Below are 27,168 nucleotides of genomic sequence, written 5' to 3' on the forward strand. Positions count from 1 at the left end.
CACCGCCTCTCTCTCCAGCGGTAGACCTGGCAGCGAATCAGTGAGTGGTCTAGGATTCGATGAAACTGTGGCTAATTTCTGGTCCCAATCTGTGATTTGAAACAAATTAATGACTCATTTTAAGACTACTCCTAAATTTTAACATACTGTCATTTCAATACAATTGTGTACCATAACAAAACATAAAAGGAATATGTTATCAAGATATGTAAAAAGAACATCGTCAAAAAGTTACAGAAGTGGCTCAATCTCTGATTCATATTTATTGGATTATGCAAAAATGTAAATAAATCACATAAGCTCTAGACCCTCCACCACCCCAAAAAAACCCCTTTAAACCTTACATTATAAGTGGGTCACTGTATCCTCTTTGTATCAAACTGTAGTTGTTACCATCCCTAAATTCATACCCATTGGAGTTCTCTTCTGTCTCACAACCTCTTTCCTGTCCTCACTAACAGTTCTGCTTATCTAAACTTAAGGGGTCAAGGGGGCCTTGGGTGGAATACAGAATCACTGCATCCACGCTTAATCAACCCAAGGCCAGAGTGATTCAGTGACAGAATTGTAACAAAATTTTGTATATGCAGTGCTGTGCACTGTATTAGGTGTTTATATTCACCCTAATATTAGTAACTCTCAGAAGCCTGCTGACATTACTACCATCTCAAAGAGATTAATTAATTTGCCCAAGTTCACAGGTCTTGGAGGAGGAGGAGCCCACATCTGACTCAGGATTATCAAGCCTCTAAGTCCCTGATCTTTTCACAGTTCTATTCCACCTCCTACAGTACTCCAAAAGCATTTACAGAAATATTTTTTGATATTAAGAATTAACCCAGGGAATATGACCAGAGATACTATCCCTGGAGAATTTTTAAATTTAATTGCATGGTCCTGTATGGATCCTATATATCTCCTGCATATTGTCAGTAACCATGCAACTTCTCAAGGCTTGTTATGAATTTAAATAGCTCTGACCTTGAGGATTACAAAGGATTCCAGGGATATATAGTAAAGTAGTTTAGAAGTGTGAGGAATCCTGCCCAACAGCCTTAGTGATCCTCACTGTAGGAATTGAATAATACACATATTTAACGACATGAATTCAACAATAAAGGTTCTCAGAACACATGACAAACTGTGTATGGGGGGTTCCTTCAGACGTTCCATTTAGTGAGTGTATATGCCCACAGACAGTGGGTGCCGTCAAGCCTAAAATGTGTTATACAGATTTGGGGGTGGAGAGAACATGTGAAATGATTTTTTAAAAAAATTTTCTTACTATTTGACAAAGTGAAATTACCATTCATGTGGATTTGTGGTGGTGACTTCTTCGAAAATCATTGAAAAGTAAAATGAATTAATTGAGAACCACAGAGAAAATTTAACCCACTTGCTGAAGAATGCCATGTATTCCAAAGACTTTAATGATTTATTATCATTTAATGTTATCACTGAACTATTTAAGAGATTTTCAAGGATAACTGAGTGTGATAATTACCTTATGCGTTGGTTTGAGAACTTAATCCCAGTGTAAAATGCAATTCTGTTGTTTTAGGTTTTTAAAAAATATGTTTATTATGACACATGTTCATTCTTGATCAAGAATAATAGTGACCATTTTTGAAGGCTTAGTAATTCTAAATTATGAATATGGATATCTCAATTCTACTAAGCAGATAACTTTTTATTCTTTCTGCAAGTGAGACAAATGTAGGTCAAAGTGTAAGGGTCACACTGCTACACATGCATGTAATTTATTTTGGAAGAATGAGTTGGTTGAGGTAGCTGGCACCAGGGTTAGTAATAACAAGGGCAACTTCCACCTGAGGGCCCATCTAGGGTGTAAGTTCTCAGAGAACAGTCTTCATATCTTCCACTGTGTCTCTCACATAGTCAAGGCTTAATAAATATTTCCTAAATAAATAAGTGAACCCCTAGGTGTTGAGAGAGAATATTTCCTGAGCAAGAATTTCTTAGGCAATCACTGTGGTTATAATAATAATTTCTATTTATTATAGATAATATCATTATGATCTATAATTATAATAATCATTATATCATCTATAGATTATAATAATAAGCTATATTTCCTTCTGTACAATTCCCAAATAAGAACTGAAATAAAAAGTAAATCATTGCTAATCTAGACATGCCCTGCCCTTAAAACCTGATCGCAAAGATTGGTCAAAAACTTACACCTTAATAAACAATAATAAAGCCCTTCCCCTAAAGATTGCAAGGAGTCAGCTTCTTGGTTTAAACAAATGCTTAACTCAGTCCCTGCCCTTGTCTCCATCCATGCCCAGGTTGATAACATTTCTCTGTTAAGTCTCTTGCGGACTCTGCAACCAACTGCTGGTTGCTAAACTTGGCTGCACCGTGGAATTATCTGGGGAGTTCTAAAACTTACCGATGTCTGTCCCCCACCCCCCCTACCCCAGGAGAGTCTCATTAAGTTGATAACTGGGTATGTCCCGGGCATGTGGCGCCCCTGGTGTTGCTTTGTGCCGTCCCCTTTCCCACCGCTGCCGGGCTGGCTGTGTGTGCTGCTTCCGTTCCAGGCGTTTTCCGCTCTGCCCACCTGCATTTTATTTCCTGCTTCCTCCTCCTACCCTGCCCACTTGGACCACTGTCATTGCTGGAGTCCACCTGGCTCCCCGTCTCCCTGAACCTCACCATCCTTATCCCCATCCACGTCTCTGGCTGCAGTGTCCCCGTCTGTGGTGTCCCTGTTCCTTCACCATCAAGGCCCGGCCGCGTCCCCACGGATGCCTGCTCTCTCCTGGCTGTTGTAACCCCCTGGGAGGCTTTGACCTTTTGCCTCTTCTGCTTGGAATTCAATCATTCTCTGATAAGCTGATGGTTGCCTCATCCTCCCAATTAGATCATGAGCTCCCCGGGGCCAAGGTCATAGTCTGGACTTCCTTCCACCTCCTCCATGGCACGTGCGGCCCAATGCCAGGGACATAGCAGATAGTCAGTATTTAACTGCTTTGCTCCCCATTCACCTGGTTCTATAGGTTTGGAACGAATCAGACATTGTCTTCTATAACAAGCAAGGGAAAAACCTTTTGTATCTGTCTCTCTAACAAGACTTCCCCCTAGCAGAGGGAACTGTAAGAACAGTCCTGTTTACTATCACCTTGGAAACCAGAGGCCCACCTACATCCTCCCGTTTCAAGGAAACAGACTTCATACTGGGTCAGGGTTGAAAGGACAAACCGTGGGCCAGGTCTGTGGGGACCAGAGCTCTCCCTGATGGGTGCTGACCGCCTCTCCAGCCCCTCCTCGGCCCCTGGCAGCTTCTCCTCTCCCCAGCCTCACACCCCTCCCCCATCACCTACACTCATACCCGCCCCCACTCGACCCAGCTTCCTAGAATGTCATCCTCCTGAGGCCTCCTGTGGGACCCCAACGGCTACCACCCTGCTTTTCCGCCCAGCACCTCCTTCCCTCAGTGACTGCCTCCCAGCCCTCAGCTCCTCCCTCCCTGCTCAGGCTCCAACCTTCCTCACCTCCCAGAACCCAGCTTTGCCCTCTTACCCCAAACTGTCACTCTCTGGCCACCCCCAGCCCTGGCTGAATTCCCCCGAGATTTGCCTGGTCCTGTTCGATTCCCACTCTTCCTGCTTGTGGTTGTTTGCTGTCCCTTTGGGGACCTGAGTCCCAGCCCTGTGCTGACATGTATCAGGCCTGTGATGTTTTTTCTCAGGGGGCAAAAGAAGGAAGGGAAGCAGGAAGGGAAGCTCCTTCCAAACCTTCCTTTCCTTCTAGAAGTTTTCTTATGTCTTTTTAAGTGACTAGAAAGTGATTCACTTTAAAGAAAACTACTAACCAAATAGTAGTACATGTGACACCCAGCTGTGACAGGACCAGTATTTCTTCAAGGTCAAGTGCAGAGCTTGGCCAGTGTCTGAATTCTGGGTCTGAACTGTTTTGGGTCTGTATTCTGCTCCTCCTGCCTGTTGCAGTGTAATCTGGGGCTAGTTCATTAATTGTCTGCAACCTGGTGTCCCCCACTGAATATGGGGAAAGCACCCCAGAGAGCTGTGATGAGGACAAAATATGTACCTGCCTCTGGGTGAGAGCCCAAGCAATGGTGGGGTTCATTCATTCATTTAGAAAGTCTGTCAATGAATTAATTCATTCTGCTCAATAAAATCCAAAGCCTCGTGACTACAGGGACCCAGGAGATGCTTAACTTGGTGTCCGTGTGTCCCCTGGGTCATATCCGTGGGGGAGCCCGTCCCCTTAGCCCTCTCATGCATTCTGCCACATAGAGAAATACTACATAGGGAATTTAGAATTTTTTAAAGATGTTTGCGGATGTCAAACAATGGTCATAAAACCATTTAAAATAGGAGAACGAGGAACTAAAGTTTCCTCAACAATACATGAGGAGTGAGCAGACTTGAGCCTGCTTCCTATCAAGGCCATGCATTCATTTTCACTCTTGAAGTCTGTACAGGGAGCTAGGAAAGGAGGAAGCAGCCCTTGGAACTGTGCTCTCAATTCTTCCTGCACCCGGACACAGGTGGGCCGCTCCCTCGACCTTGACTGGTCCCAGACAACTGAGATGGCTGGCTGTGGCAGTTCTTCTCTGTGGCCCGGGCAAGGCTGATCTCAAAGAGTAAGAGCAGGACCTGACTTACCGATCTTGTAAAATGGCAGAGAATAGTCTCTTTGGTAAGTGGTTTCCTTATACCACGGTTCAGCAGGCTTTGAATGTCTTCGAAAACAAATATATCGAATGAGGGTTTGTTGGTCAAATTGAGGCTGACACTGACTTTTTCTCTCGGGTGGAACTGCCAAGTCTGTGAGAGGTCTAAGTGGAAATAGAAACAGCTTGCTGAACACTCAAAGAAAAGCCTTCCATTCTTTCAGTGGCTGACATCCATCCCTAGAAGTTGCCAGGAGGCTACCAAGATAGTGTAGGCAAGACTCCCAAGTCCAAGGCCAGCCCTAACCAAGTCGTCGGCAGATGGCTCAGGGGTTCCAGACCCCTCCTCTCCCAACCACAGGTCACAGAAGCCAACCTGCATCAAAACTTCCACTGGGTCTGCTTCCTGTACCCCATATCTTCCTGATGCCCTTTCCTATCATAATTTTTCTATGGTCCCTCAAGAAACCAATGCTTTCTTTTGAGCAGGCCAACCACCATGGTGCATATTAGTGTTTGATGAACCTGAAATCACTTGTAACCTTCCTGTACCTCCTCTCAGATGAGTACCCTCTGAAGGTAAAAGTAAGAAGAACCAAAATGTAACGTGCAATATTCTCCATACACTGTGGGAGTATACATTCACTGTGCACCTTGTTTGAGAACACTCGGTGATGGGTGGTAATGCCTTCAAAATGCTCATCTATTTTGTTCCAGCAACTCCTGAAATTAGGGATGTCAACAGAGACAGCTCTTACAATGCTGAAAAAAACCCAAATTATTTAGACAATGACACACACATATACAGGAATCCCGTGCCAACATGAAAAGTGATGCTATAGAAATACATATTACATCTTTATCCATTCATCTGTCATAAAAAAGAAAACCCTGCCATTCGTGACAGCATGGATGGACTCTGAGGACATTGTGAGATGTGAAATTAGTTCGTCGTCGTCGGCAGCCGTCCGTCTCGAGAGACGATGGTGTAGCTTCTTAAGTGTCTATCTGCACCGCCGAGAATGGCTGTAGCAGTCCGACTCGGGAGTGACACGGCATCTGTCTCCTGCCGTGTTGAATCGACATCTTGCGATGACGCTGGAGTGTCCTCTCCAGTGGAGCTGAAGCTACAGAGCCTGGGCAGGGTGATATGGAGGGTCTGCTGTTGCCCATGCAGCAGACCCCCCCTCTCTTCGCAGCTGAAGGGTCCAAGGGAAAGACGAAGTCGATACAGCTTGGCTTCAGGTGCGCTGCAGGAGTTGCCGGTGTTGACTACAGCGTCAAACCGCCTTAGGGACTCCGGCTCCGGATTTTCTGTCGGGGTTTACTCCCTTAGCCTTTCCCCAGAAGAGGTATGCCGCAAGGCAGCGGAGGTTTTTTGGAGTCAGAGTTTTCCTTCTCTGATGTACCCTGACTGGAAGATCGAACCAGCGACACTTAGCTCGCAGGCCGACGCTCAATCCACTGAGCTAAACCAGCCAGGGCTGAAATTAGTTAGACAAGGACAAATGATGTATAATTGCACTTATTTGTGGAATCTAAAAAAATTGAACTCATGGGAACAGAGAATAGAGTGCTAGTTATCAGAGGTGGGCTTGGGGGTGAAGAAGCTGCTAAGAGAATAAATCTTAAAACTTCTCATGATAAGAAAGAAAACTTGTAACTTTGTGAGGTGATGGATATTAACTCATTATTGTACATATATCAAATCATTATGTTGTATACCTTAAACTAAAACAATGTACTACATTAACTATACCTCAATAAAACTGGAAAAAAGAGGGGTTCAAAACCCTATCCCATCCTATTTTGTGTAGATCTGGAAGATTCTGCATGATTATCTATCTCTGGGTGATGACATTATGGGTAATGTTCAATTTTTAATTTTTGATTATAAATATTTTCTAAATATTTTAATAAGTGTGTATTTTAAAACTATAGATTAGATGAGGTGAGCTGCTATAGGGGTAAAAGTATTCAATGTTGGGTGACGCTTTAGGAACATCAAAATCCAATCATTTAATAGTTAGATGTAGTCTTACCTGACTGTCACTGTGATTGATCATACGAAAATGAGGTGACTGAAACTACTTAGTCATAATACATTATGTTTATATGCTTGGGAAAATGCTCAGTTGTAATGTGCCTTCTTTAAGGAGAGCGTATTAGCAGAAATGGAGTAGCTCTACTAAAGTGCAGGAAAACCAAGAGCATAATCTGACCGTATGTGTGCAGTTCAGGACAGGGGACAGGTGCTGGGGGGCCAGGGGTCCATGTAGCGGGATAGACATGGGGAAGCAGCAGGAATTCCCGCCCACACCTCTTCCACTTGCTTTTATTTCATGCTAAACAGGCACTTGGTCCTGTCAAGTGGGTGCATTTAAATAGTGGCAGGAACACGCCTTCCCCTACAAAAGCACGTCTCTCACTGTCAATCAAAACAGGAGCTGTTTGATGGACGTGTCAGCAAGATCTTGTGAGTGTGGGTTCTGTGTGACCATCACTATCAGTCTAGTCACTTCTGGGCTGACTGCTCGCTTCTGAACCAGATTCCGGCAGTTGCCGCCAGATCTAATCCTGCTGGACTGCCTTTGCCTTGGGTGTTTCTATGGAGCCAGAATGTTCTCCATCAGTGTCCTTCTGAAGACAAGACTTTCATTCATAGGACGGACTGTAATCCTGAAAATATTAAGTTGGTAGAGGAATATATCCGGAAAGGGTAAGCCATTAGGGACCTATCAAGTTGTACCATGACTACAAAAACTGAATTTAGGATTGGTTCAAAGAACTGCAGTCTATTCTGTTTTTTGAATTAAAAAGAATTTTTTTTTTTGGCTTTTCTTTTCCTTCTTATTCTTAACTAGAAGCTTAATAAAGCCATTGGATGGCATTTGCACTCAGCTTTCCCATTAAGGCTGATCTTGGGCAGGCACAAGTCTTATCCGAGTCAGGTAGTAGATCAAGGTTCCCTTTGCCTGAACCCTTGGTAGGAGGGCAGATGTTTGGGTGCAAGGTGCTGGAGTTGGGGGAGTGGCCGGAATCTACAGAACACATGTGGACCGTGCCCTGTGGAACCAGCCATGAGCGGCCTGGTGGTGGGGTCTGTCCTTTCCTTTCTCGTCTGCCCTCTGGCAGAGGCATAACCCTAACAAGAGTTTAACGTACGTATATAGTATTTCAGTTGGAACAAAGGGCTTTGAACTGGGAACCACAAAATGTGGATATCGCTGATATCGAAGGCGATTAAGAGAAAAAGAGAAATTTCTAAAATATACCAAATGAACTCAGAATAATAGCCATCATCTTCTGAGTGCCTACTATGCTCTAGAATTTTACATCAATTATTTTGTTTAACAGATAAGAAAACTGAGACTCAGAGAAGCAATGAAAATTGCCCAAGATCAAACATTCCATGTGCTACTCAAATTGCTGCTTTTAGCTACCGTGGTTTCCAGTCTCGGCAAACTAGAATACAGCATTGAAGCATCTTTGTTGTTAAAATTCTATCCATAAAGGCAGCAACTATTTAGGCCAAATTTGTGATTTTACTGAGAAGGAAACTGAAAGTCAGGAACGTTAAATTATCTAAGTTGAAACTGTAAATTCATGGTAGTTTAAATTTCTTAGATAATGTAATAAAATTCCACATTTATTGCTGATTATAAAAGTGATACACGTTCATTAGGGAAAATATGGAAAATAAACAAAAACCAATACCAATAATCTTACCACTCATAACTAACTTGCTAACAACTTGGTATGTTTCCTTCCAAACTTTTTGTAATAACAATAATTATTATTGTTCTCATTTTTATTATTACAAAATGTGATTCTCTTTTTAAAAATTTATCATTCTAACTTGAGTGTAGTTTTTGAAAATTAAGATTTAAGGAGGTGTCTCACCTAGGAGGTTTCTTTATACTGTAGTCAAAATGAACTCTTGCCAGCTGCCCAGGGAAATAGCCCCGCAGGTCCTTCCCTTGACGAGGGATGAATATGCTGGTGGAGAAAGTAAGGGGCGAGGAAGAGCAATCATTACAATTAATTTTTTACACAAGAATACCGGCTGTGGTACAATAAAAGATCTTTGGTCTTTGTCCCCATTTCCTGGTGCAGAACTCCTCGGACTCCCCGGCATCTACACACTTTTAATTAACTAATTATTTTTAATGTCAAGGTGTACTTTTATTTATTTATTTCAATTACAGTTGACATTAAATATTGTATTACTTTCAGGTGTATGGCATTGTGATTAGAAATTTATATAATTTATGAAGTGTTCTCCCCGGATAAGTCTAGTGCTACCCGGCACCACATATAGTTATTACAATATTATTGACTGTATTCCTTAAGCTGTATACTCTTGGACTTTCTTGATAGGAGTGTCTTTTTTACCCATCTTTCAGGATTCAATTTTCAGGAAATATTTGACATGTTAGATATCAGGTTCAAAATATCAAGAAAAAAAGTAAGATGATATTTAAAACCAGTGGGGCAAATGTTGATAATTGTTGAAAAGTGGGAATTGGAAAACAGGGGTTTCTTATACTATTTTGTTCTACTTTTGATATATTTCCAAACTTTCACAAGTTTAAAAAAAACAAATGGATAAGTATAGAGGGGCTAAAAATGAAGAAACACTGTGTGGGTCTTGTAAGCCTGGGAGGGCTGGGTTGGGAGGAAGGTTTGAAGCACAAACAGGAATGAATGAGGTGGAGAATGGCAGGAAGTGTTTCTGGGCTATAATGGGGGGCTGGGTGTGCATAGCTGAAATGCAGCTGTGTCCGGGGAGACGAGGCTCGGGGTGGTGGTGCCCAGAACTTACGTTTTGAAATATGTCTCATTTTAGGATGAATTACCTTTCCTTTTAGATTACAGGTGAGTATTTTATGGATATTTTAAACTTATATGTAGCTGGATTCTGTTATTTACAGAATTTATTTCTAAGAGTGATAGGGACATTAACAAAATATTTGTTATGAAAAGAGGGAATGTTGCGTCTGAAAGGTTGAGAACCACTAATGTAGGTGATAGGGAATCTTTGTAGGATTTAAAAATATATATATTTTATTTTTTTATTTTTAGAGAGAAGGGAAGGAAGCAGATAAGAGAGACAGAAATATGGACATGCAAGAGATACATTGATTAGTTGCCTCTCACACACCTCCAACTGGCGACCTGGCCTACAACCAGGCATGTGCCCTGATTGGAAATTGAACTTGCAACCTTTCGGTTTGCAGGCCAGGACTCAATCCACTGAGCCACACCAGCCAGGACATATAGGATTTTTAAAATATTAACGACATAATACAATTTTTATTTTAGAAAGACTTTTGCTGCTGGTGGTGGGAAACAAATTCGAACCCTGGCTGGTGTGGCTCAGTGGATTGAGCACCAGCCTGTGAACCGAAAGGTTGCCAGTTCGATTCCCAGTCAGGGCACATGCCTGGGTTGCAGGCCAAGTCCCTGGTTGGGGGTGTGTGAGAGGCAACTGATTGATGTTTCTCTCCCTCTCTTCCTCCCTCATTTTCCCTCTCTCTGAAAATAAATAAATAAAATCTTTAAAAGAAAAATTAAAGAAATTTGAGGACAATCTGACTCGAAGTAGAAAGACTGGTTAGGAGGCGATTCGAGTGATGTCTTGGAAGGTGAGGGGAGAGGAGAAAGGTGGGGACACGGAAGGAGGAGGATTGAGGTGAAGGACGGGGAGCTATCCGAGACCAGTCATAGGCTTCAGACATCGGGAAGAACACTGCCATCCCCCAGGAGAGGAGCCACAGGAAGATGACCATCACTGGGAGGAAGACTTTATAGAGCGTGTGATATGTGCGGTCCTTTGGGACCTCCCACAGGTTCTGAGCACTCGGTAGGTACCATAAGAATTTAAAGGGGAGAGTCAGTGGAAAGTAGCACATCGTTTTGCATGAAGCAGCTTGCCAATACGGGTTGGGTGATAACTAGAAACAAACACACTATATCTCCAGTCCAAACGTCACTTATTGAATGCATATAACCTACCCTGCGCTCCCTGCTAGGTTCTAGCTGGCTCAGAAGCCGTTCTTGTCCTCCACGTGCTCTTTATGTGTTGAAATAGCGATCTGCATAAAGGTCCATGGGTCAGAAGAGGGCCAGGTGTCTCGGGTTTGGGCAGGCAAATAGAATGGGCAAGGGAATCCAGGTGAGGGCCATTTCAGAAGTCAGGACTTGCACAGTGACGATCCGAGCAGCGTGTGTGGGGGCCTGGCTGTCTGACTAGGACGAAAGGCACGCGCCGGGAGCAGGGCGAGTCTGTCTGTCTACTCAAACAGGACCTCAGGGAGCTCTGACTTTCAGAAAAACCACAGGCTGTCTGGGCCTGTCCAGGGGCTGGGATCATATGACTGAGTCCTGGATAGTAAATAACAGCGGGGGGTTAAGTCATAAGAGGAGAAAAGAACTGGCACAGTAATAGGGAAAAAATGACATTCCCGAGTGCACGGGAGTGGGGTACCCCGCTTTCCTAGGCGCTCATCCAGTTTCTGAAGCACTGCTGTGGAAACCGTTACCCCAGGGCCATGTCACAGTTCATGAGACCCCAACGGGAGTTTCCAGGACAACGCTGGCTTCCCACGGTTGCTACGCTGTTTGCAATAGGCTGTGTTTGGACCGCCGACTCTCCCGCAGGGTGCACACAACAAATGCCTGCCGAGCACAGGTAGTAACCTGAGCGCTGCTCCCTAGACGCAGTCTGCACTGAGGACGGAAGAGCCTTTGGTCAGCAGCAGGTAACGTGCCCACCATCCGTCCCTTGGGAGAGTCTCTTGGCAGGCTTTGGCCTGGGAACAGGGAGCAGGGCGTGTCTAAACAGGTGGGGGTGGGGGGAGAGTGGAGAGGCAGGTTTGGAGCATGAAGAATGGCACCCTTCGCCTCGACCCCTTGGGTAGACTTTCTAGCCTCTCTTATGTGGCCTTCACCTCAAACAGGAGAAAGCTCCTAAGGCAGAGGTTTTTGGGAGATAATTTTCCCCCCCTCAGGGGGAATGCCTAGCCTGGCATGTCAGTCAGTACCCGGCCTCTCCCACGGCAGGGTGGGTGTGGGCAAAAATAGTGAATAACTAGAAAATCACATGCCGGCTCTACAGACATGGCCAAGGAGCCTTGCCTGGGACTCTGCTCACATCGAAGGACTGACTTGGCTTTCAAGATTCTTGAATCAGGGATGGGGGCGGGTAGAAGAGGGTACAGAGGAGATAAATAGAGACTCGGGGTGGTGAACACACAATACAATACACAGATGGTGTATTACAGAACTGCACACCTGAAAAACTATATAATTTTATTAATCAATGTCACCCCAATAAATTCAATAAAAAACAAAGAAAAAGATTCTTGAATCAGCTGTAGAAAGGCCTTTCCTTCTTCCTGGATGGGAGCGGGAGTGCACCTGTGTTTGATTTCACCATATATTATTTACCCAACCTGGACAGCTTGGATCTTGGAGGTGAAGTGTTCAGACAAGAGCAAACGTGTCCCCTGGGAGGGTGAGTGTAACCGGAGCAGGATCTGGGCTCAGCGACAGGCAAAATTCAATATGCACAGGTGGGGTCAGGAGTGCTCATCCCTCAGGAGCCTGGCTCCATGGCCCGAGGTAGCTGTTACTGGGACTTTGCAATATAATTCTTATTATGAAGATACTGTATGGTCAGTACTACTCGTGAACCATTTAATAATTTGTTTTATTGGCTGCCCCTACTGGTTTGTAATTCAGTTTTCCCTAGTATGAGCCCCAGGGTTGGGCAGGGAAGGATGGATCGGATAAAGGCATGGGCCAAAGGGTGAGCAGAAGGGCAGGTCTTCTCCAGGTACTGTCAATCACCAGGGAACCAAACCACAAATAAGTGACAGAATGATTTTTTTTCTCATTGATTCAATCATTTTCATTTTTTTTTTCCCAAGAAATGTGCATGGGGCCTACCACGTGTGACAGTCAGCCAGGCAGAGCTTATGATGGTAGGGTGTAGGGAGACAGACAAGCCCACCCTAGGAGAGCGAACCAGGAGGTGTAAAGTGCGGGAGTCGGGAGCACAGATGTTGGAGCCAGGCAGGTGGGTTCAAATCCTAGCTCTGCCATTTCCTTACTAGCTGTGGGCTCTTGGGGTATCACTTAACCCACTCTGTGCCTCGTTTGTACCTCCTCGTGTGTACCTCACAATTGTTGTGAAGATTAAATAAGTTTATATGCATTTAGCACTGTGCTTACCACGGAATAAGAGCTGCATGAGTATTAACTGTTATTCCCGTGGGAGAGACCAACGAGAGATAAAATAAGTTGTGATAATGGCCACGGGGTCCTGTTTCCAAAAGGGGTGTGAGATGGAGAATAACAGAGGTGGGGAGGTGGGCAGATGAAGACCTGCTGTAGGCGGGGGGTCCAGGAAGAGCTCTCTGAGCAACTGACAATGAGCTCAGCCCTGCTGGTGACAGACGGCTGGTTCAGACAGGGCAGGCCAGGGAGGGGAAGAAGCAAGCCAGGGGAAAGGGACATGTCCACCAGCCCTGAGGTACGGAAGCGTGTGGCCTACTGAAGGAAAGGAAGAAAGGCAATGGGGCTTTGGAGAGCCCCACAGGGCCAGCCCCTGGAAGGCTTTGTAGGCTCTGTCAACAAGTGTGGATTTTAGGCAAGATGCAACGATTGTGGAGTTCTATGCAAGGGGGGTGGCTTCGGTGTGATTTATATTTCATGAAGCTTGTTCTGGGGGATGGATTGTAGGAGGACAGGGGTGGTGGCTGGTGTAGATCAGCACAGTGGTCTGGACGGAGTGGTGGCAATGGAGATGGCGAAAAACATTCCCACGGGAACTCCATCCCGGAAACGGGATTGGGGAACTTGCTGATGGACTGGACCCGCTATTGTTGCCAAGGCAGCAAGTAGACAAAACCCTACTCCAAAGTGAGCACTGAAGGTGGGGCGGGGGGTCACCCAGTCTCCCTCGGACAGTGTGCCTCCTCGTGGGGGCTCTGATGAATGGACACAGAGAACTGAATCCAGCCCAGCCCTGGGACGTCAGTGCCTGTCACACCGTGTGCCACCAAAATTCTCAGGTTCCCCACCGGCTGGCTAAGGCCAGGCCCAGGGACTGACTTGGTTCCACCAAGCCCCAGGCAGCAGCCGCCAAGGAAAATGTGTTTCCGTTTTCCCCAGGAGATGAGACCACGGTTGAATACGCCCGACTGTGGACAAAACAGATCTCAAACACCCATGGAAAGACCAAACACTTGTGGGAGGCAGAAATCAGAAGATACTGGAAGCCTCTCTGCTTCCTCCTTTCATGGTTTCAGGGAGGGAAATAGGTCTCTTAAAATATCTAGGAACCAAGCATCCTTCCCTTACTCCTCTTCCTTCCTTCCTTCTTCTGTAAGTTATGGAAGCAAAAGAACTTATCTCTGTTGACTAAATATTAGTTAAAATTAACTAAGTGCTAGACTAAACACGAGGCTTGCTCAAAACCATGAAACAAATGGGACTGCAGGGGGCTGACCCGAGATTCACTTGCTCTGTGCTCCAGTTTCACAGCTTGTAAATCTCTGCCGATCCCATAGCCGGTGGTAAAGGCAGGGCGTAGTTAGGATTTACAGCTTGTTATACAATCTCTCCCAGCAGAACGAACTTAGGCCAATAAAACATGTCTAGAACTTGCTATTCCTAGGCCATGGATGAACTTGGAGAAGAAGTGGAACTCATCCCTAGTTTCCAGCTGTGCAGTTGCCTCCCACATGGCAGAAGCACAGGAGTAGTTTGTTTGAGTCTAAGCAGGGAAAAGCATCCCTCATTCTTCTTGCTAAAGCCCTCCCCAAGCAAAACCAATATCCTCCCATCTTTTGGGAATTTGGAGTTGCTTGTTTGCTTGGATTCTGCCATGAGTGTGGGATTTTTTTCTTTTTTCTTTTTAACAACTAAACCCAAAGAAACTTCACTAGAACCCTCTGGCAGCAGCTGCCTGTCAATCACAGAGCAGCAGGGTAAACAATTCCAATTCCCCAGGTGCCTGTCTGCATCTAAAAGAACATCACCTGGGTGGGATCATTGGGCGGCGGTCAACAAATTCTCGTAGCTGCATGGCAGCCATGATGAATGAGATTCTGGAAAAAAAAAATGGAAGTTTACATGGCAAGTTTATACACATTCCCAGGTGTGAGCTATTTAATACTACAAAGACCTTCTTGAAAGTAGAAGATTATCTATCTTTAGCTTCTGCTAGACTATTTAAGGAAATAGACTAGTAAAGGAGCAAAAAGGAATGGCAAGCATAAACCAATGAATACAGATATGCTTTTCTTTAAAAATAAAAAATTCTGTGCCAGTTGGGCACTTAGTGCTCCTTCTCATGCTTGTTAAGGTGCCTTCCTGCTGCACAAGCTTTCAGACTGAGGACTACATTTCCCAGACTCCCTTGCAGCTAGAGTTCTGTTATGAATTAGATTCCTCTAATCAGATATACTTGAGTGAGATCTGGAAGGTGGAAATGAGATCGAGGCCATTTCTTCCTGTTTTGACTTTTTCTACTGGCAAGATGGGTGTGAAGATATGGCACATGTTTTTTTTGCAGTGGAACTCCATTGCCTAATCTCCAGCTTCGGGAGTGTTAAGAAATAACTGCGCTGAAGGCAGCAACCGAACCCTGTGTTTATGAGTGTGGAGAGGTGGCTGCAGTGGCAGTGGCGGTAGCTTTGGGAGTAAGTTCTTGAACTCAGTTGTTCTGGAGGCAGCTTACCGATTAAGGCATAAGTAGCTGCTTCCATGATGGGTCAGTTTGTGGAGATGTTCTAGAACCTTCATGGAGGCCTCCCCCAGAGCCTGCCCCTCCACACCTCCTAATGATTTTGTGAGCACCTCATTATCTATATCAAACCCCTTCTGTTTCCTGTACTGACCTTGAACTTAAATATATATATTTTTTCTGGAACGAATTTTTCTATTGCATATGATTATCTACTAAAGAAAAGACTTGCCACAGAAAACCACTACCTTTAAATACTTACTTGACAGAGTCAACAATAGGGAGGGAAACTGAGTGCCTTAGAGCTCCTTATGAATGTTGTAGTAAGAGTATATATTGTGTATATACAGTTATACACAGCTTAACAGCAGGGACATGTTCTGAGAAATTCGTGGTTAGGTGATTTTGTTGTGCAAACATCATAGAGGGTACTTACAAAGACCTAGATGGTACAGCCCAGTACTATCACTGTATGTACTAGACTTTTATACAACAGGCAGTACAGTAGGTTTGTTTACATCTTTGCCAACATGTGAGGAATGCTTTGTGCCACAATGTTACAATAACTACAGTGTCACTAGGTGGTAGGAATTTTCCAGCTCTATTATAATCTTATGGGACCACCATCGTGTATACAGTCCATCATTGACCGGAACATCCTTGTGTGGCGCATGACTGTACAAACACATCGGAGCGTCTGATTTACATGAACGTGGCAAACAGTGTAGCAGGAAAACATTGGACTGCGACCCATGTGACCTGTGGCTAAATGTTTATGTCCCCTCTGAAATTAATATGTTAAAACCCTAACCCCAATGGGATGAATGGTAGTAGGAAGTGGGCCCTTTGGGATCCAATTAAATCGTGAGGATGGAGCCTTCGTGAATGGGATTAGTGCCCTTATGAAAGAGCCCTGAGGGAGATCCCTAGTCCTATTTCCACCATGTGAGGACAAAATAAGAAGTTAGCAGCCTGCAACCCAGGAGACGATCCTCACCAGAGCCCAACTACACTGGCAGTCTGATCTTGGACTTTCATCCTCAGGAACTATGGGAAATACATTTCTGTTGTTTATAAACCACGTCTATGGTGGTTTGTTATAACTGTCCAAATGGACTACAGCCACTGCCCTGTATACTGATGATCACAACCTGTCTGGAGGGTTAATTGAGGCAATAATGTATGTGTGAATGTTCTGTAACCTAAAAAGCACGTCTGACAAGAGAAATAGGAGTTCTATGTGTGAGCATGTGTTATTTATCAGGCGACATGTATTAACGCAAGTTAGCCTCTTAGGAACCTTGTGAAGTATCGCCACTATTTTCCCACAAGCACTACGGAGAGGTCAAATAACTTGTACAAAGTCACTGAAGAACCGGGATTGGAACCTGTCTGGCTCCAGAAACATTTATTTTAACTCCTATTGTTATATTGAAGGAACCACAGAGCACCCAGACCATCAGCCAAAATAAAACTGGAAGCAGTAGAAACCAGGAGGGAGAGAGGATTGGATTAAAGTGAGTGAAGCCTCTATCTCTCTTGTTTTAGAGTCAAAACTGGACTCATTGTCCTCAGGCCAGTGAGCTGCTCTATTTAACCTCTGAGTTTTTCAAGCAGCTGGGAACACTTCAAACAAGACTGCATTATAACAGAATAGTTTGGCAATCCAGTAGAGCCTGTTCATTATATAATGTGTTTTTGCTTTTAGCATTGGTATGATTATAAAACAAAAAGGAAGGAAGAAAGAACCGAAGAGAAAATATGAGTCAACACGATGGAGCTCTGAAGCAGTGACATGCTGGAGAGAAGAATGCAAAATATTCAGGACACGTGTGCTCCTGACAGAGACAATAGCAAGTGTGCCCTTGATGATGGGGGGATTGCTCAGAGCCTAGAGGTTCTGAATCATCACTGCAGTCCTGGGTTGCCACGTGTCAGCCATGCCATAAAAAAATATTCAGAGGGATACATAACAGCCCACAGAGTCCAAGCGCCCAGAATAATCAGACCACTGTCTGGGAGGGGTCACAGACCCAACCTTGTTCATATTTGTAGAATTCTTCTACCATGTTTATAAGGAATACCAAATCTCATCTTCTGTGATTAGTTACCATCTCTTGAGCGCATAAGAAAATGTAGTTTGCAGTAAGATATATCTGGGCATTTTATTTTAATCAGTCTGAAAAAAATAGATTTATAAGCATCACCAAGAGCCAGCTTTTATGAACCCATATCACCCCAATAAATTTTGTTTAAAAATAAAAAACAGATTCACACACCAATTCTGAATGTGAGAACTATGAACATGTTAAACTAGACATCATCTCCATTCTCACAGCCAACACTGCATAGCCTGCTCTCTGTACCATGAGTAGCAAAACCTTCATCTCCTTGAAAAGATATAATTTTGTTAGCTGCCTTAATAGAAAATTCTTCCTCAGGTGTGCCCCAAGAAAAATTCCTCCAGAGCAAACATGAGCTCTCTCTGTATTCTTATCCTACCTGCCATTAAATGTGGAATTAGACCAGGGAACCTTAAACATGCTCCTTTTCTAAAAAAACCGAAAACATAATGTGACTAGAGTAAATTTAAAAAATAATGTTAAAACCATTTATCAACAACTATCTTCATTTTTTATGTTTTGTATACATATATATTCAAATACTTGAAACCATAGCAGACATTCTATTTTATGTTCTTTGGTTTTCATTTAACAATATATCATGAAAATTTTTCTACATTGCTATGGAGTATTCTTAATTCTAATATTTAATCTTCCTCTGTGTTGTTTGGTGAGGCCTGCCTATCACTCCACTTAAAATAGAGCCCGTGCCCTGGCTGGTGTGGCTCAGTGGATTGAGCGTCAGCCTGTGAACTGAAAGGTCACCAGTTCGATTCCCAGTCAGGGCACATGCCTGGGTTGTGGGCCAGGCCCCCAGTTGGAGGTGCGCAATTGGCAACCACACATTGGTGTTTCTTTCCCTTTCTTTCTCCCTCCCTTCCTCTATCCCTAAAAATAAATAAATTAAAAAAAAAAAAGAAAAGAAGTATAAAGAAAAAGACCCTACTAACAGGTGCCACCTTTGTGTCTGAAAACCTGGACATTGTCCCTGATAGGAAAACGTGGGAAGCTTTCCTCATGGAGATGGGCTTTCCAAGGTTGAGAAAACATTTTTTAAAAATGGCATCCATTTTTATGGTAGGAGAGAGTTAAACATAATGTTTGTTTAATCAAAGGTTGGGCCCTCCCAGGACAATATCAAATGGAACCAGCAGTAATTACCTAGTAATCAGCTTGTGAACCTCAGTTATATGATAACTAGCAAGTTGTCATTTAATTAATGTGTCCAGAGAAGGGGTGGAGGCAGGATATTGAGTCAGGGTCTCAAGACTCTAATATTATTTATCTAGTAATTTTGGGAAAACTTGAGGAATAGTCTGGGAGCAGCATTTAAACTGGTGAATAAACGGCAACAATTGACTTTCTAAATGTATACAGACCCAGAGTCCTGGGGGCCCCTTTTCTTGGTGTGGCATCTATCCTCAAGGTGTGGGGGAACTCGGGCCCCTGGAGAGAAGGGGTGGGGGCGGGGCGCTTTCCCAGCTGTCTTTGCACACGAGTTGTGAGAAAATGGTTAGGAAAGGGTTTTCAGTAACCGAGTTACTTTGAAAATCCTTTATTGCTTCTGTTTCCTCAGGAAGCCAGCCTTCCTGGCTCAGGAAGGTTGGTTACCCACCTCTTCCTCCCCTTGCACCCTCCCGCCAACCCTACTATGAATTCTGCTGCCTCCTCTCTAGTCTGAAGTCCACCTGTTCTTTAGGCCTCATTCAAGTCCTGTATTGTCTCCTACAACTTCTCTATTTTGATTTCCAAAATCCTTTGATTAATTCTATTGTATGTTGCATAGTGGCTCTAAGACCTTTCCTCGTTGGTTTATTGGTTTCTGAATTCATTTATTAATTCTATCATTTCAGAAACTACTTAATGAGTGACAACTTTGGGCCAGGCTTGGACAAGGCTCTAGAGCAGCAGTTCTCAACCTGTGGGTCGTGAACGACCCTTTCACAGGGGTCACCTAAGACCATCAGAAAACACATATATAATTACATATTGTTTTTGTGATTAATCACTATGCTTTAGTTATGGTTGGGGGTCACCACAACATGAGGAACTGTATTAAAGGGTCGTGGTATTAGGAAGGTTGAGAACCACTGCTCTAGAGAGTCTTCAAAGAGGAAGACAGGAGTTCATGCGGTGTCTTGCCTTTCCAGCTGCCATGTAAACTCCTAGGTGTTGGAACCATATTGTTTTGGTGGCCCCAGTCTTCACTCTGAGTCCTTTTCCTGTCTCACTGTCATGAGAAGTGTTGCCCATCCAAGGAAGTGCTCGACGGACGTATCCTTTGCAATAAATGGATAAATTTAAAAAATCCATCAATCAATCATCTCAGTGCCCTGGTAATCTAGTGAATAGTCTTTAAGCTTTGCTCTTGTGTCAGAGAGAATTAGATACCTTAATGTAGGTATATATACCCCATTTCTAAGAAAAAAAAATGTGGAGCTAAAACCATTCCAGTAATTCCAATCTGAGTATGACTATTCACTTTGTAAAAGAATTCTTGGTTTTAAAAAAGGTTTGCCATAACATTTCTTTAAATGGTGAGCTCCAGTCTCTAGACCATTCAAAATGCAGCCAGCTATTCAGTAATGCAACCTCGAAGTGAGAGGAGAGAGAGGTACAGGCAGCGACAGCTGTGCTGGAGTTACCTGCTTGGGCTGCAGTGGGTGGAGACCTTCTGGCTTTAAAAACTAGTCTTCTGAGGACAGCGGTTTTTCTGGCTGCCTCCTGGTGTTAGCTGTGCAGCAAAGACACACTGCAGACTTATGGGGCCTGATCCCTCTACATCACTCAAAGGGCATTGTGATGCACTCTGGGTTAGCAACTTTGCTAGGGGTCCTTTGGTCCCCATGAAAGCCCAGCTGCACAGGAAAGAAAGGGTGAAAATCAGTGTGGAAAGAAAAACCATGTGAGCAAATAATCCAGGTTATTTAATCTCTAGTATGTCCTTTTCTATAAAGATTATTGCAAGGACCACATAAGGTCAACAATCTGGGTGGGGCTGGATTGGCACGTTTTGCCCTTGGCAAGTTGGGATTGAGGAAGTAGGGATGGCCCCAGTCCCTGTGTGAGGCTGCTGATTGGCTGGTGACAGCTATGTTGGCTGGTTGTGAAACCTAGTTGTCCTTATGACTTTGATTAATTTAGTTTTAAATCCCAGCTCTAGGCATCGTCTCCCTCTCTCTCTCTATACAGTAGTCCCTCTCTATATCGCAGTTCACTTATCACAGCCTCACTGTATCGCGGGATTTTAAAAAATATTATATTTAATTATTTATCGCAGATTTTTCTCTATACCGTGGGATTTTGTGGTACTGTATACATATGTTGTTAAAGTTACAAAGGTTTAAGAGTGTAGAATAAATGTAAGGTTCCTACTTCGCAGGGGGCTCTAGAACATAATACCCACGATCAGTGAGGGAATACTGTATATCTCTCAGAGACCTAGCCCTTCCCCTGATAATGAGCAATCCCTGAGGCAGCAGGGGGCAGTAGACAGGACCTGACTAATGGTCACGGGGTTGGACCTCTGGCCGGCTAAACGTAACACCTGGATTAAAGTTAGGTTTCAGCTCCTGAGCCCTAAGGGGAGGCCCACCTCCCGGCTACTTTCCCATGAGACCAGACAGAGGGACACAGGAGCAGACCTCAGAGCTGTCCTCAAGGCCTGAAGGGATGATTCATCAGCCTGACCTCACCTACAACCAATCGGCTCCGAGCACGACCTTGAATTCTAACCCAGTGCCTTGTGATTTTGCCCTATGGAATCTGTAACCTACATGCCGTCGGGGGCTCCGGGCTTTTGAGCATTAGCTTCTTGTTCTGGGTGGCATCATTCATCAATACCAACATGTCTCCACTGTAATTCTCGGTGCCTAGTGTTTGACTCTGCCAGCGCCGGCTGGACGGACGCCGGTTCTACAGAAGTTAGGTGGACACAGGGCTGGCTGGAAGCTGTGCTGTCTGTGGGGTCTTTGCCTGGGGGTCCCGGCCTCCAGAGAATGAGCATTACAGCGCCCAGAGAGGCCTGCACTAGAGGCAGCAGGCTGCGCGGCCAGACGGGTCTTTGTCACATCTGCATGTGGCTCTATATCTAATTCTGGCCAAGTAAACGCAACTGCAAGTGTTTTGTGCGGTCTCTGGGAAATATCTTGAAAGAAAGAGGCATGGCCTTCTCCGTCCTGCTGGGTAAAAATGCAGATGAGAGGCTGGGATTCGATCAGTCCTGGGACTACGCAACAGAAGCCATGCATTAGGTTGGTCGAAAAGTGAGTGTAAAGAAGTCTGGCTCCTTCATGATGTGGAGCCGCCCAAACAAGCTTTGACTGCTCTCCTTTGGACTTGGTTTCAATAAAAGTGCAGTCAGCTTGTATCGTGGTTAAGCTGCCTCTGCAGAGCCAAACCCAGATATGGGTTGAGCAGGACAAGATCTACCTTTCTGAAGGGCAATCTTGCTTTTAAATAGGACTTTTCTACCCGCTCCCCTTCATTCATTCCTTTGTTGGGAAAATAAAAAAAGCCTTAAGTATTGTATACCAATGTACCTTCACTTTTTACTTAGGACGGGACAGGGATTTGAGTGCAAACACAGTGGCGCTGAGAAAGAGTCAGATGTCATTGTCACTAACATTGTTTTCAAATTCCCAAGCCTGGCATGGCCTCTGGGAGGCCTAACACGGTTGTCACAATGCAGTCAGTTCGCGGTTACGCTTTTAGCGCTAATGATAACCGTGGCAGGACGTGAGCATTGGTACCGTGTTATGGTGGAAACTTGGTTTGTTTCTCTTCCCTTTCTTTGCAGCACATGTGGAATGACAGGCAAGTGCAAGCACTTCTCCTTGCCTCCCTAGGAGGCTTTGAACAATAGGTCCAGTTTTTCCGATGGACTCTGATGGAGCCAGAGTCTAGTTTTTCACTCGGGCTCAGGCTCCTTGACACACTGTCATTGGTAAGTGCCAGACCCTAGAAGAAATGGCCTTAGATGGGAACCTAGAACGTGGATCATAATCAAAATTAAGCTGATGGAAAATGAAGAAATGCGAATAAATTAATTATGTAAGTTTGGGAACACGAGTCAGACTCGCTGAGTCACTTCCAGTTGTTGAGCTCCTACCACCAGCCTGACATGTTACTAAAGCACTTGGTAAGATTATTTTTCTTTATTCTCACAGTCTGATGAGATGAGTACTGCAAAATCCATTTTGTAATGGAAGCAAATGAGGCCTGAGAACATTCAGGAACTTGCTTATCGTTACACGGATGCAGGTCTGTGTGGTCCCTGAGGTCTTGCTTTGAACCATCATCCTTCTCAGCCTCTGTGGAGCAGCCTTCGGGTGCAGTGGGAAGGCTGGGATCAGAGGCTGGGGCTGGGTGTCACTGCGTGGCCTCCTGACTTGTCTGTTTCCTTGTCTGACAGCGGGGTGTCCCACTGTGCCCAGGCCCTCCGCTTCTGTGGCTCTCCATTTTGTCATCTCATGCAATGGCTGGTTAATGGAGAGGAAACTCCTGGGAGGAGTTTATTGGGCAGCAGAACAGGTGATGTTGGGGAGGTTCTTGCAGAAAGAGAGGGGACTGCAGGTAACTCACGGTTCCTGTCCCACCCCGTCTCCCTGGACGCCGCACTTTGTCCGGGAAGTGGGTGACTCAGCCCTTGTGAGGGAGGCTGCAATCGCCAGTGGAACTCAAACAATTCTTATTTACCAAACTGTCAAAATCATATCATTGCAATTAAGGAGATAGGCAATTAACTGTGTCTTAATTACAGCAGCCGCCACTTCCTCTGAATGCTGTAATTTACAGAGAGAATGGGAGGGGACTTTAAATTAACGTGTGTCTTTAAACAACGAAAAACAGTGGTGGAGCCTGGAGAAAACCGTTAGCAGTGGGCGCTGAGAGCCCTCCTGGAGAGAGACAGGATGGCGAGCTGTGCTTACAGACCGCCACGGGTTCCTTCGCCTTTGTCGCACAGAGCTGCATTCTTAATAAACGCCGGTGACATTATTATCGCCTATTTTGTATACAACGCAGTTGAGTGCTTTCAACAGCAATATCATCTGGGAAACCCTCTGCAAGGGCCATTTCAGCCTTTTTTCCTTTTAAACTCATCTTTAAAACAAAGATATTGAAACCGAAAGTCAAGAACCACGGCCAAAGCAATAAGCTTTTAAAGTCAATATTTTATTTTATTATATTACTTAATGTATTTTTAAAGATTTCATTTATTTATTTATTTTTAGAGAGAGGGGAAGGGAGGGAGAAAGAGAGGAAGAGAAATGTCAACGTGTGGTTCACAGGCCGGCACTCAATCCGCTGAGCCCCACCGTTAAGTTCAGGATTTTAGAGAGCAGTCAGATTTGCATCTGTGCAACTGATAGGGGAACTCAAGACGTAAAGATTCCAGCTTCAGTCCTGGTTGAAAGGTTTAGGAGATTAAAGCAGTGGAAAGCTGTTTTTCCAGGAACTGGAAAGTATGACCTATAGGACTCCAGGAGGTTGATGAGCAAGTCAACCTTCGTGCCCCAAGGGGTCTTGCAAGCCACTGTGTTCCAGCGTGGAAACACAAACAAACAATTATTGGTCGACAAAGAAGGACTAGGAAAATTGCTGCTGGGCTGCCACTCTTATCCCATTAACCTTCTTTTTCCAAACCCCTTACCTACTCTTTCTTCTTATAAAAATATCTGCTGGAGAGGAGATGGGAAGACAGTTTTTGAAGGTACATAACTCACTGTCTTCTCAGACCACCGGCATCCGAATAAAGCACTCAGAAAGAGTCAATCCTTGTCTCTCTCTACTTATTGGTTCTGGTAGTGAGTTTCACAGCCACTCTTTGAGCTAAGCTTTATTCCCACACATTCCAGATGAGGAAGCCAAGGCTCAGAGAAGCAAAGGAACTCGCTCTGTGTCACAGAGCAAGCTCTGAAGTAGCCAAGTCAATGTCAAGGCCAGGTGTGACTTCAGAGTTTGCCTTTTTCCCAAAGGCTGGCTGGCAACATGAGGTCAAGGCACCAGAGTGAGGGACCCCATGCGAGGAAGGGATGGAACTGTGGCAAATCTGAGGTGAGCAGCACTTAGGACGTTGTTGGGTGTCAGGGAGGTGGCTGGCAGGTCAGGGCCAGGCTCAGCGGCTGTCAGAGTTGTGCATCAGTCCCTGGGAGGCCCAGGATGGAGTGTTAAGAATTTAGAGCTTTCAAGCCAGGTGACCTTGCGCAATGTCTTGATTGTCTCTGAGCTTCAGTAGCTTCAGTGCTGTTCACCTGTATATTGGGGACTAGATCAGCCTTGTACAACTGCTAAGAGGATATAAAGGGATAACACATGTCAAAGTGGCTGGTATTTTGAAGCCACTTGGGAAATGTTAGCTCCTCCCTCCACTCCTCCAGAAGGGCATTGGGCAGAGCCTCAAATCCAGGTGGTATGGGGGTGGGGGACATTTCTGGTGGTTACCAAAAAATGAAAAAATCCAGAGGCCTATGATAGGAATTGGACCACATTTTGGGGGAGGGAGAGTCAAGCTGGGGAACCAAGCAGGAGCCCCATTAGCATCGCCAGGGTCCAGACCAGTGCTGGATAACAAGGACCACAGACTTCGTGTTGAGTCCCAGCGAGATGGGTCTGAGGCTGGTAAAGTCCTGCTTCAGATAGAACAAATCCTAATACCTGTACATGATACCCAATGACTTAGCTGAGAGGAGGGATGCTGAGCTGTGAGGCTGGGTGGGTGACAATATCAGAAAGCCAGCTTCGTGGCCCTGGGTCCAGGCTTTCTCTTGGCAAGCTGTTCACGTAGTCCTTGCGGTCTGTTCTGGCAGATGGCAGAAAGATCATGACTGTTGATGACCAGAGGACTAAGGGATGGGTGTGGCTCTGTGCCTTCAGGGCACCCCGCCTTGGGCTGTTCTTTAGGGACAATCTTTTCTTTTGTGTGACTGAACTTTGATCTCTCTTCTGGAAAGCCATCAGTCAGTGTTTTCAAGGCCATATAATAATTTAGAGATAAAATAACACAGAAGTAAGTTGATGCCTGTAAGTACCTTCACAAGAGAGTTGAAAATGGGCTGAGAGTTACCTGGTAACCTCTGTAACACAGACAGGAGCCTCGCTGGGTCCTAATGTTGCCCTGCCTTCACTCCCCATCCACCATCTGCATCCAGGATGTTAATTACCAGGATCCTAATGCAATCTGAGGTCCGTGCAGGCTCTCACAGAGGAGTGAGCATTTTAAGCTTCTCTATTTGTAACCAACATAGTGAGAGTGGTACCATTTTTCTAACCTCAGGGAATGCTCAGCCAGGAGACCAGGATGCATCTTGTTACTCTGCGTATATGCAGACTGAGCACAGGAGCAAGAGAGGTTTACAAACTCCAGCCAACTGGCATTTCCACTAGGCACACTTCAGGGTCCCTGCCCACCACCCTGTCATGCAGCCATCTGAACCCACCAGGAAATCTCCTTCGCTAGTACAGAAGCACAAAAAGTAGAGCTGAATGCACCCTGGAGACCATCTGGTTACAACGAGGAAACTGCTTAAGACCAAGTGAGGTTTGCTTGTCCATTCTGAACCCCCACTATGTACATGGTGCCAGGTGCTCAGTATCCAGAGGTTACCAGGTTGTCTACCGGCAGATCTAGAGCAAAACTTTAGTTCTCTGGACTCTTGGTCTTTTACTTTTCATGCCTCATGGCAAGGTTGGTGACTCTTGTCCGGGTCCTGCCTAAGGTGTTGTATAAAAATAATCGAATGAGAGTCTCAGGACAGAAAAACCACACTTGCCTATTGGGAGTGAAGAGGCTTGGAAAGAGATTGAGGAGGAAAGAGAGAAGATTTGAGAAGAATTAAGGGGTCTTTGAAACTCCATTCCGAAGAGTCAGAAAACTCAGATGCCTCGAATGAGGAGCCAGGCAAGTGTGTGAGTGGAAGTGGTCAGGAGACTGTAATGAGGGTGTCCTGCAGATGTGTGTGTGTGTGTGTGTGTGTGTGTGTGTGTGTGTGTGTGTTTAAACCCCTGCAAAGGGCCAGCTGCTGCTTGGCTCTGATACGTTATTGCTGTTATGGGGAAATGGGCCCAGTGTTGCCAGGCCTCCCATTTCTTTGAAGAGAAAACGTTTGTAATGGGGACTTTCCTCACTTGCAGGCCCTGAGCAAGCAGAACACAGCAGGTGGCTGCATCTATCCTATCAGCATTGTTTTCACCCTGTGGATTGCAAAATTAAACGATGGCTGTTTCCACTCCTCTCCTTTAATCCCATTCTGCCTTTCCTATAGTGTTATTCTCTGCTTTAACAAAGGGCCCCCAGTGACTTATTCATGACATTGTAATTGAAAATTTTAACTTAGTGATCAAATTCCAATAGCGGAATCCACTCCAGGGGGGTACGTTAGGGTACCTGGCTGAGACGCATCGTGGTGGGAGTAGCATTGCCCTTCCCTGCTCATTCTCCTTTGGCTCCCATGTTGTCTCTAGGGGAGGGAGAAGTATCCAAGAAAATTATACCTTTAGGTAGGAAAGGGAACTCCAGGTGATTCCGATCTATCTCTCTGCCTTTCTGGAGACCGGCACCCTAGCTAATCCCTGGGGAACAGGTGTGGCCCCTCATCACTCAGGTGGAAGAACACATAAAGAGA

General features: G+C 44.9%; 1 protein-coding gene and 1 long non-coding RNA gene across 2 annotated transcripts in view; one reads left to right on the forward strand and one right to left on the reverse strand.

The window, feature by feature from the left end:
- Positions 1-14,771, reverse strand: SPMIP3 (sperm microtubule inner protein 3). Its single transcript, XM_090263446.1, has 3 exons — positions 14,716-14,771; positions 8,570-8,665; positions 1-89 (listed from the first exon to the last, which is right to left on the reverse strand). Exons 1-3 carry the CDS (start codon positions 14,769-14,771, stop codon positions 50-52), a joined length of 192 nt encoding a protein of 63 aa, XP_090119572.1. The 3' UTR covers positions 1-49.
- The window catches only part of LOC149992425 (uncharacterized), a 20,607-nt gene continuing 4,415 nt past the window's right edge, over positions 10,977-27,168 (forward strand). Inside the window, exon 1 of the long non-coding RNA XR_016508310.1 lies at positions 10,977-11,430. This is a non-coding gene — a long non-coding RNA (uncharacterized LOC149992425). The remainder of the gene's footprint in view (positions 11,431-27,168) is intronic.

Source organism: Furipterus horrens, unplaced genomic scaffold, assembly GCF_987537825.1.
Source record: "Furipterus horrens unplaced genomic scaffold, mFurHor1.1.pri manual_scaffold_15, whole genome shotgun sequence".
Lineage (NCBI taxonomy): Eukaryota > Metazoa > Chordata > Mammalia > Chiroptera > Furipteridae > Furipterus > Furipterus horrens.

Coding starts and splice junctions, on each gene's coding strand:
- SPMIP3 (XM_090263446.1), bottom strand. CDS start 14,771: ATGGCTGCCATGCAGCTACGAGAATTTGTTGACCGCCGCCCAATGATC. Junction 8,666..14,715: donor CGCCCAATGATCCCACCCAG/GTGATGTTCTTT, acceptor TTTCTCCACCAG/CATATTCATCCCTCGTCAAG. Junction 90..8,569: donor AGTATAAAGAAACCTCCTAG/GTGAGACACCTC, acceptor TTCAAATCACAG/ATTGGGACCAGAAATTAGCC.